Genomic DNA, 14833 nt, shown 5'->3' on the forward strand with positions numbered 1-14833 from the left:
TGCTTCCAGCCACATTTGTATGAGGAAGACACGACGTAAGGAGACGGTGTCTCTGACCTTGGACAAGGTCAAGGCCAGAGAGCTAGTAAATAGACACATCCGTTACCAGCCTGTTGGAGTATGACTGCGGGAACTGTTTGGGGGAGGGAAACTGTGTAGACTTGATTCTGATTTCATCCTAAAGGAGTTAACAGATAACTTACGTGGGGCAAGGTCTCGATGAAAGGGTGTATGTTGGCCACTTGGGCAGCGTGCACGATTTCGTCTCGTGACACGACCCGGCTGTTGTCCCCGTAGGCGATGTTCTCGGCGATGCTGCAGTCGAACAGGACGGGCTCCTGGGACACGATGCCGAGCTGGGCTCGGAGCCACGGGATGTTGAGGTTCTTCGCTTCTTGATCATCTAGGAGCTGAAAAACAAAGTCCACAAGCTCTGAGAAGGGCTTGAAAAGAAGAAAAAAAAAAGAACTAAGCAGTAAGTTACTAGATTCACCATTTGCAGGATTTTTTGGCATGTGGGCATCAGCAGTTTGGGAAATACCAAGTCTCACAGCCTCTACACACTTACACTGTGGGAGGCCAACCTAGCCAACAAAATGTTTCAAAAAGATTTTTTTTGAGAGAGAGGAAGGGAGGAAGAGAAACTTCAATTGGTTGCCTCTTGCACATCCACAAACCAGGCACATACCCTGACCTGGAATCAAACCTGCAACCTTTCAGTTTGCAGGATGACGCCCAACCCACGGAGCCATACCACTCAGGGACCAAATGGTTTTTATGATAATTACGCCATCCCTTTCTTGGGCTAACCGATCATAGGGTAGCACAGCTGGTCCTGTGTTTTCACATTCTTCCCTCTGCCCATACCCGCCCTCCTCCAGGCCAGTGTAACCAACCTCCCCTGACTCAAAGAAGCCTGAAATTAGACGTTCTGCTCATCGCTGCTGTCCCCTGAACGAATCCAACCCTCCAACTTGACTTTGTTCCCCTCCTGCAGGCATGACAGACCAAAAAGCAGATTCTGACACCTGCTTACCGCCCGCCCTACTCCTCTCCCCCCTGTACTTATACTTTTCTCTGTTTGACAGCACTAAGGACAAAGGTTTAAGAAAGCACAGGGAGCAAGCACGCAGGGCAGTGTCTGGAAGAACGGTTTTGTCGGAGGTAGTTCCAGTGGTTTTGTTGGAAGCATCACACACAGGAGGCATGATGCTTCTGGAGGAGCCTTATGATGCAGTGCGTGAGAATGCAGCTTCCTGCAGGTTCACGGTCACCAGTGAAGGGACAGACACAGGTCGGGTTAGTCGTGACCGCTCAATAATGAAATTTCCACCCTGGATTAGCACAGCCTACAGAGTGCTGAGCTGGTTTGCCTAGAGTAACTACGGAGTAATTGTAATGGTGGAAGCATAAGACTTTCCAGAAAAGAAACAACTAAGCAAGGTTTAACACTTTGGCAACTGTCTCAATGGAGGTGGCTTCTCAGGATTAGGTCAGTGGCTGCCACGCCAAGGTGATGGAAGAGGAGTTATCAGAGCCCCGTCTCCACTTCAGGAAGAGAGCTGGGGGCTACCGACCAGGAAGTCCATGATGACAGCCAAATATGAAAGGGCTGAGGGTGAGGACTGAAGTCAGCGAGCCTGGAGTTCAGGGTTAGAGAGAGATGGCAAAGCAGAAGGTGGGGGGAGAGAATGAGCAGGCACTGGCCTGGCCTGCAAGCCTGCTCGGAATTCTGGCAGGAGTTTGCGCTGACCTTTATAAGCCAGAACCGGGGATTTACTTAGGAGGATGAGGCTGCCCCGAAAGGCCCAGGGGCAGGCAGAGGTCAACATCACATCCAGCATTTTCTGGACTACACTAAACTGCAGATGTTCTATCTGGCTGTCCTCGTATGTTTGTCTGTTTAGGGTTCACAGAATGTGGTCATTGTATTAAATAGAATTGTGGGTCTTTATTTGTCCAGTTTTTTCCATTGTGGGAATATTGGTTTAGCTACTTGAAATAGCGCCTCAAATCAGGTTAGTAATTTAAGAAAGGGTGCTCACCACGGATCCAGCCAGGGGGTCGTAGAACCGCTCGAGGAGCTGGACCACCGTGCTCTTCCCGCAGCCGCTGCTGCCCACCAGGGCCAGCGTCTGGCCCTTCTTCACCTCCAGGCTCAGCCCCTGAAGCACGGGCACGTCTGGCCGCGTCGGGTAGTTGAACACGACTTCGTTAAAGGTCACATTCCCCTCAAACTTATCCTAAAAAAGTGTCCAAAATGTTGCTATTGTAATTGGTCTGGTAATTATTGCAATGAAGAGTATTATTTCAAGGAACCTTTACCAAAGACTGTAGTGGGAAAACATAAAATTCATACTTGGTAAAAATGCTAGTACCAGATCATTTCTATTGATCTATTCACATCAACAGAAAATTGTTATATAAAATGAAGATGGGAGACAAGGGTACAGGCAGGTAGTCATATTACGGAGAGTTGTTATCCGAAGTCCATTTCTGGTTCACTTAAGACAAATATGTAGCTTTCTCAGATGATGACTTGGAGGCTGGAGCCACCCCAGTGACTAAAGGTTCAGAGGCGCGGGGATCGGGGCGGTGTCCCCCTGCAGTCTCTGGGACAGCCCTTGTCTCAAGCCCTGGCAGCCCCTTTCTCTCACTCTCTTCATCTCACCCACTGGACCCAGCAATTTCCCCAGAACGAGAAACACCTGGTGAGGTCCCAGGAAGGGTAGGTCCCCATCTGTACCACACTGCTCCTTGTGCATTAAATGTAGCAGCTGGGGTCAGGCAAAGAACCCTCAGATCTAAGTCTGAGTTACCTCTGGAAACGAAGTACAGGCTTCATTACTCACAGTGAATAAAGCAGTCTTCTTGCCAACTGTAATTTAGTCATTACAAGATGTGATTAAAGCCAAATTGCTAATCATTTACATACAGAATTATATGCATATTACCTTCGTGCAGAAATGACTAACAGTTTTCACAAAAGTTATCCAGTTCTAATACATCTGGATTTTTGGCTCTTTACTTTTGATGGTCTAAACTTCAGAATCCTTGAAATCCCCTATGAAATTTTAAAACGCCAGGAAAGTTGGCCAAATATTAGCTCTGTAAATATCACAGAGATAAACATCAGTACAATCACTACAAATTTATCCATTAATTGCAACCTAGCAGACAGCAAACCTTTAGGAAAAAATTAACCAAGCGCTCATAAGGCAGCAGACAGAGGACTCACAGGCCTCAGGCCTTCTTCACTGTAGCTGTCGATCAGAGGCTGTCTTTCAAACAGCATGAATAAGTGGGCTGCAGACAGCTTGGCCTTGGCATAGTCTGGAGCAAAGGAGCTAGCGTGTCCTAGGGCCACGGCACCAAACACAATCGCTGAAAACACCCTAGACCGGAAGGAGAGGAGTTTAAAAATTAGCCTGCGGTATAATTATATAGCTCCACGGTGTTTAAAAGTTCAAAAACATACTGTTTAACCAGTACCGACATTTTTCGCTCCCCTAATCACGCCCCCACCCCACCCCTTCTCGCCCGTCTCGCACACATTCCCATAAAATTCCACTAACCGGGAAGGGTTCTTTTTTCCCACAGGCACCTCCAGTTTCCTAGAGATAATATAACTTTCCACAGTTGTTCTCTTTCTAGAGGTGGCTTATGACAATCTGATTTGCGATCTCAAGTAATTATAGTAACTCGTTACACCCGTTTTAGAGTTGAAGGAACTGAGGTGCACTGTGTTTATTCAGGCCCTTGACCAGCGCCAGAAAATCAATGACGTTTCCTGTTGAATCTGCAGCCCCGACCTCCGATGTGTGGGTTCTCCACTCCCACACAACGCAACAATGCTCACTGTGGTGAAAGAGTTTCTACCAGGAGAACAAGCCTCTACCAGGAAGAGCCTTTCTCTTATACTTAAAGTAATTACTGACACTACCCCAGAAAACAACTGTCCTAAGCTAAAGGGCCATTTTCCAATTAAACCGTGTCTTTAAAGAACAGATATGAATTAGAAGAACTTTTAGGAAGGGTCACAGATTCAGAGGGTCGACGCCTCCACAAAGCTGGGGTCGGAAATGGGGTCCAGAAGCCCCCTGGAGCTGGGGTGGCGGGGGGCGGAGAGCATTTCTATCTAGTCATAATGGAGAACTTACATTTTTTCCTCTACTAAGCTTCTAAATCTAAGATATTAAGGTATGTTTTAAATATGGGTCTATTAAGGCTGTCCCTTAAATTCCTGGTATGGTTGGTTCCCAGAAATTAAATTTTAACATAGTGATGAACTCATGTGTAGTCCCCTGGCTTCCCTGTACGCCCCGTAATCCAGCTTTAGCATGAAAGATTCAAAAACTGTCTTCCAGGTATCCGTGATGTAACGGTTTAATGATAAAAACAAAACAGCAAAAAAGCAGGATGAATTTTCTAGACAATAAAAACACTCCAAGTTGTAAACCCCAGAGCCGAGCCGTATATTTCCACTTGATCTTCCAAAGCCACGGCCTGCTCTCCACACAGGTCTGGTCTGGGACGCCCCAGGCTGTAGAAGGCCGAGCCCTCAGGGACCTCTTCAGCAGGCTGCCTGTCCCCTGGCATCCTCGGCTGGGGCTTGGCAGTGACAGGGACAGCCGGGGATGGGAGGGCCGGGGGAGAGTGAGGCCGGGGAATTTGGTTGGTTTCCGTCTTGTGGGATTGTTGGGTTACTGGTGTCCTTCCCCACAAAGAGGGCAGAAGGCCCCTACACTGGGTTCTGAAAACCTTTCCCTCCTCTGGCCCTTGAGGCTTAGGGTACCAGCATTCACAAGCCCGGGAACTGATGAGGAGCTAACAGCTCCCCTGGGGACCGCTCCCCTTCACACTGTGGCACCTCTGTCAACAGACCCTTTAGCAAACTCTCCTCAGCCCATCTGCAGTGGCATTTGTTTCCTGCTGGGACCCTGATTGATTATATACTTTTTTTAATGGTTTTAAAATTTTTGGATGAAAATAAAAGAACAGCTTTTAGACACTTTCACTTTACTTGTTTTGACCTTGTTTGAAGAACAAAAACAGGTTGTTTGCTACTGCTTTAGAATCATCCTATCAGAGCAGAAATAGGCCAAGTGATCTTAAAAAGAATGGCTTCCCTTTGGCAAGACTGAAATGAAACCTAATTGAATGTGTTTAGCATATTTTGAAAAGAGGAATGCATCAGTTCGGAAAACCACTGGTTAGTCTTGGAAACCCAAGAAATCAGAGAGAGGCTAAGAGGCAAATGTTGGCTGGGTCCCCCCAAGTCTGGTGAGGAGACGGACAGAGCCTTTGCCAAACTTCAGGCGCGCATTCCCATTCCATTGACCAGGCCATCTTTGGTTGCCATTAAAGAGCGAGCTATTTAACCCTCTGTGTTTGGAGTCTGTGGTCACTGGCAACTGTGTAATTAGTGATTTCTTCCTGCCTACATTATACAATAAGATATTTTGCTATCCTTCTGCCTGGACTTCCATGCATTACTAAAATTCTGGTTTATGATGATTTTCGTGAGCTTGCTTAGTTTTTTGCCCACTCCAGTGGTTGAACTGTCTGTCCTTGGAGAATTAACCAGATCAGATGTCTGTAGTTGATTCAACTCTCCTACCTCATCCTAGAACAACAGAGGACTCCCCCTCTACTCTAAACTTTTGTATAGACCTATTGAAACTTTATTATAGAATAATCTTAATATCTTTAGAGTTACTTACAGAATAACATCTCTGAAGAGCATATGTCCATTCACGATGAGATAGGCGCCGAATCGAAAACAACCAGCATAGGAAAAATACATAAATGCTTGTGAAATGCTAAAAGTGATTCCATAGATGTGTGCCTTCCGCACAGAGTTCCTGCAAAGCAAACCGGGGTATTCATCACCATCTCTTCAAGCACCCATAGCACCGTGTTGTGGTGGGGGGGGGGAGGCACAGCTTCAAAACGTCCTTGACCTGGGTTTAAATTCTGCCACCAGTTACATCACAGTAACCTTTCTCCATGTCAGTTTTCTGATTGGTACAATGGGGATAAGCAATACGGTGCAGAATTGTTTTGAGAACGCAATGAAGAATGTAAATGTCTAGCATAGGAGCCAACTCCTAGTGGCTGCTCAGATGATACGTGCTGTTTGTACACGTTAATAGCTGGTGATCCAGACATTCAACTCCTGTGAGGTAAATGTGAATACTGTGTGAAATACATTGAGGGTGTCAAAGTCCTGACTGAAGCTTGGACTGTCTGAATGTGATTTCCTTAATATTATTCTCCTGTGCTCTGTGACTAGTAAACCATCTCTTTTGTCAACATTCACGTTTCAGATTTGGAAAGGCATGGTCACAGGGGTTTAGATAGAAACACATCCGACATTCATCTTGAACCAGACAGACCCCACCAGCCCCGATACAGATTTAGTGCCATTTCTAATTAGGTCCCAGGCTCGGTGGAGCTACTTTCGTGTAAGTCCTCTAAAAGAACAATGATTAACTTTTAGATGAGAAACCAGGCATTTGCCAAAAGGGAGCATTTAAAGTATTACTGATTTGGGTGACGTAGTTATGTGCCATGAGCATGCTGTTACAATGCTTAATATTACTGACAAATTTGCTGGTACATCTTTAAATTATAACCAAATTAGAAATTAGCTCCAGCTTTCTATTATTCCTTAATTCCCTTGAAGTTTAAAATAAACCATAAGGTCATAGATAATGGCACATATATATTTATATGTCAAAGAGCAAATGGACAGAAAAATGTAGCTACATGAAATATACATAAAAAAGGAGATTAAATAAATTGGGAATTTCAACTAGCCCTTTTCAAATCTAAGTGTTCAAACTATTCTAGGCTACACAGCTGTAATCTAAGTGGTATTCGATTTTGTTAGTGTTAAAATATATTCATCTATAACCATGGAGATGTAACGTACAGCACAGGGGATGGAGTAGCCAAAGAACTTGTGCACGTGACCCATGGACGTGAACAATGGTGTGGGGATTGCCTGAGGGAGTGGGGGGTGCTGGGTGGAAGGGTGCTAAGGGGAAGAAAAGGGACAACTCTAATAGCCTAATCAATAAAATATATTCACTTATTAAAAAAAGGCCCTGGTTGGAAACAAGTGGCAGGTAGTGCCACGGGCAGTTTCTGAGATTGCTCAAGTGTGAACGAGTGGAATCAGATGTGTGTCTTTGTGGTCAGGGCAGGTGGGATCTGGTCCTCATCCAGAGATCAAGAGGAACACAGTAACCCCTCCCTATCCGCAGGGGACACACTGCAAGGCTCCCAGTGGATGCCTGGGACCAGGGACAGTGCCAAGCCCTACATATACTATGTTTTTTCCTATATATACATACATGCACACCTATGATAAAGTTAACTTATAAATGGAGCACAGTAAGAGATTAACAATAATAGCTAATCATAAAGTAAACCAATTGTAACAATATACTGTAATAAAAGGTATGTGAATGTTGTCTCTCTCTTAGTATATCTTATAGTACTGTATTCCCCCTTCTTGTAATGATGTAAGATGGTAAAATGCCTTGCTAAATCAAGAACTTTCACCTGTTCACCCAGAGGAAGCGCTTCCCAGCTTCTCTTTGGCACACCTGAATTGCCAGCACCACCACTCTCGCACCCCAGAGCCATGGCTAAGTAAGGCAAGTGTGACTTGAGCACTAGCACTGCGACACCATGGCGGTCTATCTGCCAACCACGACAGCTACCAAGAGACTGAAGGTGGGTCGGGTACACAGCATAGACATGCTGGGAAAGGCGCGAGTCATGTCTCAGGTGAGAACAGAGCTCGGTTTAAAAGTTACGGCCACTTTCTTACAACATAGACAAGAACAAACTCCAACTGCATTAAAGACTTAAATGTGAGACTCAGAACCAGACAACTCCTAGAAGAAGACATAGGCAGTAAACTCTTCGACAATACACTGAGTAGAATTTTGGGGGATATGTCTCCTTGGGCATGAAGAACAAAAGAAAAAAGTAAACTAGAACTACATTAACCTAAAAAGTGTTTGCGCAGCAAAGGAAATCATCAACAAAATGAAAAGACCACCTACGGAGCAGGAGAACATATCTGCCGAATGATGCAACTGTTCTTTTCCACGACAAAGGATAAAAGGATCACAAAACCCCTCCCTGATGGGGTGACACACAGCAGGAAGCAATCTCACCAGACACATGCTTCTCTGGGAGGATCACGAGCTTGACATGTGGCAGCCTAACTCCCGGGGGGCTGCACTGAAAAGACAAGTCCCACAACTGCTGACTTAGAAAACCAATGGGGCTGATGTTAACACCTGAGGGACCCACAGTGCTATGGGCAAATGAGGCTCCCCCCTTAAAGGACTCATGTGTGGTCATACTTAACCCAAGACCCACCAGGAACAAAACGACAACACAAAAACATCAGTTAATAAAGCAACCAGATTATATGGGAAAGATACTCATTTGTGAACCTAAAACCACTGACGCTCCAGCTAGTCGAAAGCTGCCCAGAAGCAGAGGAGCTGGCGCACGCCATTACTGCACTCTTGCCTAACCTGCTCACTCAGTGGGTGAGTGGTCAGGGTACTACTATCCCTCTGCCTTGCTGAAACCAGGTAATAGCGTGACTCATTTTGGAACACTTCCCCACTCCCTGGAGGGACAGGTGATTTGGAACCTTCCGTATTCTCCTGACCCTTAGCTAAAATCCGCAGGTGTCAGCCATTGCAAAAATCACCCTGCCCTGCAGGCCAGCAGTTGCAGCATTCTCCCGCCACCAGCCGAAAGCCTGCATGCACACAAAGTCCTCACTGGCTGCATTGCCCTGGCCCATGGCTGTGGGCAGTCAGGACATTTTCCCACAGCCTTGCTGAAACCAGCCAGAGAGCACCTCTCCCTGCACACCGCAGCGACCTTCCAAAGCCAGAGGGTATGCTCGGTGCCCACAGGGGGTACTCCTTGATGCTTGATTCTGGTAGCCTGAGGCTGGCATAAATGAGTTCTACAGGACTGTAAAAATCCAAAAGACAGTTCTTGGCAGGTTGCTACCCCCAGGGCACTGCACAAATAGCAGAATGAAGTACAACTGCAGTCTTCCGGCGAAAAAGGCCTATTTATAAATTGAAGAATATACTAGGGAGGGAGGTGTTGACCGTAGAATGAATGAAATAGAAGCGTGAATGAGTGAGCTGGAAGACAAAGCAATGAGAAACACCTACACTGAACAGCAAAATTTAAAAATATTTTTAAAAAGTGAAAGTCACTAAGGGTCTCTGGGATGACATCAAACAGAATAATATTCGCATGATAGGCGGATTCCAGAAGAAAAGAGAGAAGGCCAGAAAAAATTCTACGAGGAAATAATAGCTGAAAACTTCCCTCATTTGGGGAAGGAAAAAGTCACGAGTCCCCTAGAGTTAAAAATAAGATGAACCCAAAGAGATAGACACAGAGGCACATTATAAATGAAGTAGTAAAAGTTAAAAATAGAGGATCTTAAAAGCAGCAAGAGAAAAACAACACACTGCATACAAAAGAAACCCCTGAAGGTTATCGGCAGATTTTTCAGCAGAAATGTTTCAAGTCAAAAGGAAATAGCCCAATACATTCAAAGCGCTGAAAGGATAAAAAATGACCAACCAAGGATTCTCAGCCCAGCAAGGTTTTTATGCAGAACTGCAGGAAAGACAAAAGTTTCCCAGGTAGGCAAAAATTAAAGGAGTTTGTGACCAGTAAGCCAGCAATGCTAAAAGGACTTCTCTAAACAAAATAGAAAAGACATTAATTAATAATAAGAAAACATGCAAAAGTAAAGACCACACCAGAAAAACTAACTGAATAATAAAGGTAGTGTGTCAATCACAAGTATGAAGGATAAAAGATGAAAGTCATAAAATGTACCTAAAAATACAATTAGTTAAGAGATAAATAAAATACTAAGATATAAAATATGTCATAAATATAAAAATGTGGGGGGAAGAGTAAAAATGTAGAGTATTAGAGTGCGTTTAAATTTAAGTTACTACCAAAACACACTGTTGTATACATACATCTATGTTGTATACATAGAATGTGATATATGAACCTCCCCATAAGCACAAAGAAAAACTTACGGTAAATACACAAAAGAAAAAGAGACAGGAATCTAATCACAGCACTAAAGAAAATCATGAAACCACAAGGGAAGAGATAAACAGAGGACAAAAGGTACAGAGAAGAACGTCATTAACCAATAAAAACAGACAGACCAAAAGTAAAGGGATGGAAAAAGATTTTCTGTGCAAATGGAAGTGAAAGAAAGCTGGGGTAGCAGTACTTACATCAGAAGAAGAAAAATAAAACCTTTAAAAAGAAGAGCATTACACAATGGTAATGGAGTCAATTCAACAAGAGGGTATAATATCTGTAAATATTTGTGTACCCAACACAGAAACACCTAAATACAGGATGTGACAAAAGTAGGCTTATAGCCCCGGCTCAGTGGATTGAGTACAGGCCTGAGAACCAAAGAGTCACCAGTTTGATTCCCAGTCAGGGCACATGCCTGGGTTTCAGGCCAGGTCCCCACTAGGGGGCACACAAGAGGTAACCACATTGATGGAAACCACATTGAGAGGAACACTGATGTTTCTCTCCCTCTCTTTCTCCCTCCCTTCCCTTCTCTCTAAAAATAAATAAATTCTAAAAAAAAGCCACCAATGACATTTTTGTATAAATAATCTAGAACAAATAATCCTAAAATTTGTATGGAACAACCAAAAACCCTGAATAGCCAAAGCAACATTGAGAACAAAGTTGGAAGTATCACAGCCCCTGATTTCAAACTATATTACAATGCCATAATAACCAAAACAGTATGGTACTGGCACATAAACAGACACATAGATCAATGGAGTAGAGAATACAAAAAGAAATGACACATATTCAGTCAATCTACAACAAAGGAGGCAAGAGTACACCAAGGGGAAATGACAGAATCTTCACAAATAATGTTGACAAAACTGAATATGTGAAAGAATGAAAATGGACCACTGTCTTACACCATGTCTAAAAATAACCTCAAAATGGATTAAAGACTTGAATATAAGACCTGAATTCATAAAAATCCTAGGAGAAAACATTGGAAATAAGCTATTGACATCAGTCTTAGTAACATTTTTTTGGATATGTCTCCTCAGGCGAGGACAACAAAAGCAAAAATAAACTATTGGCACTACATCAAACGAAAAAGCTTTTGCAGAGCAGAGGAAACCACCAACAAAATGAAAAGGGAGAAGAAATTCATAAATGATTTATCCAATACGTGCTTAATATCCAAATATATAAAGAACTTGTACAACTAAAGACCAGAGAAACAAACAAAGCTGTTAGAAAAACAGGCAGAGGACCTGGCAAAAATAGACATTTTCCCAAAGAAGACAGACAGATGGGCAACAGGTACATGAAAAGACTCTTAACGTCATTACTCATCAGGGACATGCAAACCAAAACCGCAATGAGATACCGCCTCACACAAGTCACAATGGGTATCAACAGAAGACAAAAAATAGCAAGTGCTGGTGACGATGTGGAGAAAAAGGAACCCTCGGGTGCTGCTGGCCGGACTATAAACTGGTGCAGCCCCCGTGGAAAAAAAAGTATGGAGGTTCCTCAAAAAATTAAAAATAGAGCTACCAAGTGACCCAGCAATTCCACTTCTGGGTATTTATCTGAAGAAAATGAAAACAGTAATTCAAAAGGACATATGTACCCCTATGGTCATTAAAGCATTATTTACAGTAGCCAAAATATGGAAGCAGCCTAAGTGTCCACTGTTAGATGAGCCCATAAAGAAGATGTGATACACTAGCACACACGTGCACACACACACGGTGGGATACTCCTTTGCTATAAAAAATGAAATCTTGACATTTGCAACAGCGTGCGTAGAACTGGAGGGTATTATGCTAGGTGAAATAAGTCAGAGAAAGACAATCTCATACGATTTCACTTCCAGGTGGAATATAAAAAACAAAATAGGAACAGACTCATAAATACATGAACAAAACGCTGGCTGCCAGAGGGACCTGGAGCAGGGAAGGGAGCTGCGTGAAAGAGCTGACAGGGCCTCAAGGGGCCGGATGCGCGGTTGTAAAGTAAACCAGTCTTGGGGACACAACACACAGCATGTAACACAGTGTCAGTAATACTGTAATAACTTTGGTGACAGAGGTAACTAGACTTGTGGCTATCATTTCACCAAGTCGCTATGTTTATACCTGAAACTGATGTAGTATTATAAGTCAACTATACTTCAAAACAAAATCAAATGAAACTTCTGAATGATTTCTGGAATGTTCCATGTCACATTTCAACTATGGTTGGCTGGGTTACTGAGACTAAGGAAGGCAATGCTGTGGATCAGGGAGACTATTGTACTTTAGTTAATGAAATAGCAAGTCTCTTCTTTAGTTCAGTCTACACAATCCAAAGAAAGGGTTTGGACAATTCCCTAAAAGAACGCTGACTCTGCGTCACCAGGATAAGCGGTTGATCTCGCCTGCACCGGTGAGCGAACGGAAGCACAGTCCTCCGCGCCATCCAGTTCTTGGAGCCCCAGTGCATCGTTTTTGCAGAAGATATAAAAATTCGATCCTCTGGCCCACTTGCATCAGAAAGCTATCTATTTTCAGTGAGATAATTATTATTATTTTTTTAAAAAAAAATATTTTATTTATTTATTTTTCGAGAGAGGGGAAGGGAAGGAGAAAGAGTGGGAGAGAAACATCAATGTGTGGTTGCCCCTTGTGAGTCCCCTGCTGGGAACTGGCCTGCAACCCAGGCATGTGCCCTGACTGGGAATCGAACCTCAATACTCTGGTTTGCAGGCCCGCGCTCAATCCACTGAGCTACGCCAGCCAGGGCTCAGTGAGATAATTATTTTAAAATGTCATCCTTATCGTCACATTATTCAGAGGAGCAGAGTTTCTATTATCTTTGCGGACAATAACTCAACCTCAGGAAAGCGCTGTGTTCTTTGTACCGATCATATGCTCATTACCTGTAAGGTCCATACAATTTCTCCACATACATTGATTCAAATTTTCTTTCCTGGGTCAAGGACACAACTGTCCTAATGTTTTCTATTGCCTCTGTTGCAATCTGTAATGTAGAACAGACCTTGATTAGAAATGGGGCTTTTACTTCTGAAAGAATGAAAAATATAAATCTTAGGACACTGTCAAAAGAATCACGAAAGGTTTTAAATTCCTGCAATTTTGGGAGCAAAGGCATAATAGTGTGTTCCCTGAGATGAGCTCTATGACAAAACTGACAATCTCAAAAGTACCCCTGGCTGGGCCAAATATAGTGGGCAAGATTCTGTATTCCCAGGGAGCCTGACAAGTTCAGGGCAAGAATGGTGGCCTGGGCACCGGCAACCAGATTCTCTTCCCGGACGTGCTACCAGGCAGTTCCTTGACTGGCTTTAGTCACACGCCTTTTGAGGTTCTGCTTTCCTCACAGGGGAGAGTCCTAGAGAATCAGGCTAAGTGATTGATTTCTAAGGGCCACTAGAGGTGTCAATCATTCCCTCCATGAGCATACCCCTACATAGAGGAACTGTTTACGCATAATTGGAAAGAAGATCCAAATTATAAACCACACAACCCTGCCTGAAATCCAGCTGAAGCAGGGACGGACATGTGACTAATGCAGGCCAATCAGACTGTTTCCAGGATTGGGGGCAACGGTGAAGTGAGGAGACCCATGGATTTGGAGGCCAAGGTCACCACCAGGGATGCGTGGGAAGCTCCTTTGAATATACGGCAGGTGAGGAACGGAAAAAAATGTGTAGAGAGCCTCAAAGACAACAGAGCTAATGGCTCTAAAAGAGCAGCTGCTGGTGACTTTCCAGTCACCTAAACCGTGGGAGTTCGCTGTACCTCTGAGCCCTTACCCCTGCTGCCCAAACCAGCCGGAGCGGTTTCCGACTTTGACGGCCAAAGGACTCCTCATTAGTGGTGATTGTCTGTGACAGCTGTTTAGTCTCAAGGACAGATTCTGTTGTCATCGAAACCATTAGCACAAGGAACCTAAGATTTTAATTTTAGGTTTTTGTTTTAGCAAGTTTACAACTTTTATCTCAGTTCTCAGCTTCTGTAACCAGATGAAAGCAAGATATTTGACACTTCAAGCTGAATAACCTTTTTCATCTTTATTATAAATGAAAAATCTAACAGTAATAGTAGCCAGAGTAGAGAATACTTATTAAGCTTTCCCTGCATGCCAGGTATTATTACTTCATTTGCTGACATGATCTTGTTTAGTTTCACAATAACCCTGTGAGGTAAGTATTGTTATTCCTGTTTTCACAGATGAGGAACTGATGCACAGAGGAGTTAAATGCCAGACAATCCCTATCGTTTACCTGAGGCCAAGTCCAAGTTCTTAACCCATTGAGCCATTCTTATCTTCCCGCTTTGTCAACACAGGAAGGAACAAGTTGTTAATGACTGGTTACACGAAACACTTGATTTTCTGGCTCTGGATTATCTGCTCGGGGGTCAATTCTGCAGAGTCAGTAATCTGAGTGGGGAGGGTTGCTATTCACCCTTCTTCTCCGTCCTCCCAACCCAGCAGTCAACACCCTCATTGCCAAGCCCTTCTTCAAAAAACAATGCAGGACACTGTGCTATCCCAAACCCTACTGTACTTTAATCATGAATAATCTGCACCCAGATAAATGAGAACTTTTCATTTTAAAAAACAAAACAGGGATGTGGGAGTTTTCCAAGACCACTTTCTAACCCTATTCTATGCTAATGAAGAGCTGGCTAAGTGCCCT

The 14833-nt window shown here is 43.8% G+C and overlaps 1 protein-coding gene across 3 annotated transcripts in view; it reads right to left on the reverse strand.

The window, feature by feature from the left end:
• Nucleotides 1-14833, reverse strand: part of ABCB4 (ATP binding cassette subfamily B member 4) — a 78081-nt gene that overhangs the window by 3390 nt on the left and 59858 nt on the right. For all 3 annotated transcript variants that reach the window (XM_053672790.1, XM_037129256.2, XM_053672791.1), the window contains 5 exons: nt 13049-13149; nt 5724-5864; nt 3239-3395; nt 2046-2243; nt 204-410 (listed from right to left, as the gene is read on the reverse strand). In XM_053672790.1, coding sequence (XP_053528765.1) covers nt 204-410; nt 2046-2243; nt 3239-3395; nt 5724-5864; nt 13049-13149 — 804 coding nt within the window. The remainder of the gene's footprint in view (nt 1-203; nt 411-2045; nt 2244-3238; nt 3396-5723; nt 5865-13048; nt 13150-14833) is intronic.

This window comes from Artibeus jamaicensis, unplaced genomic scaffold, assembly GCF_021234435.1.
Source record: "Artibeus jamaicensis isolate MK-2021 breed Jamaican fruit bat unplaced genomic scaffold, CSHL_Jam_final contig_787, whole genome shotgun sequence".
NCBI classification, from domain to species: domain Eukaryota; kingdom Metazoa; phylum Chordata; class Mammalia; order Chiroptera; family Phyllostomidae; genus Artibeus; species Artibeus jamaicensis.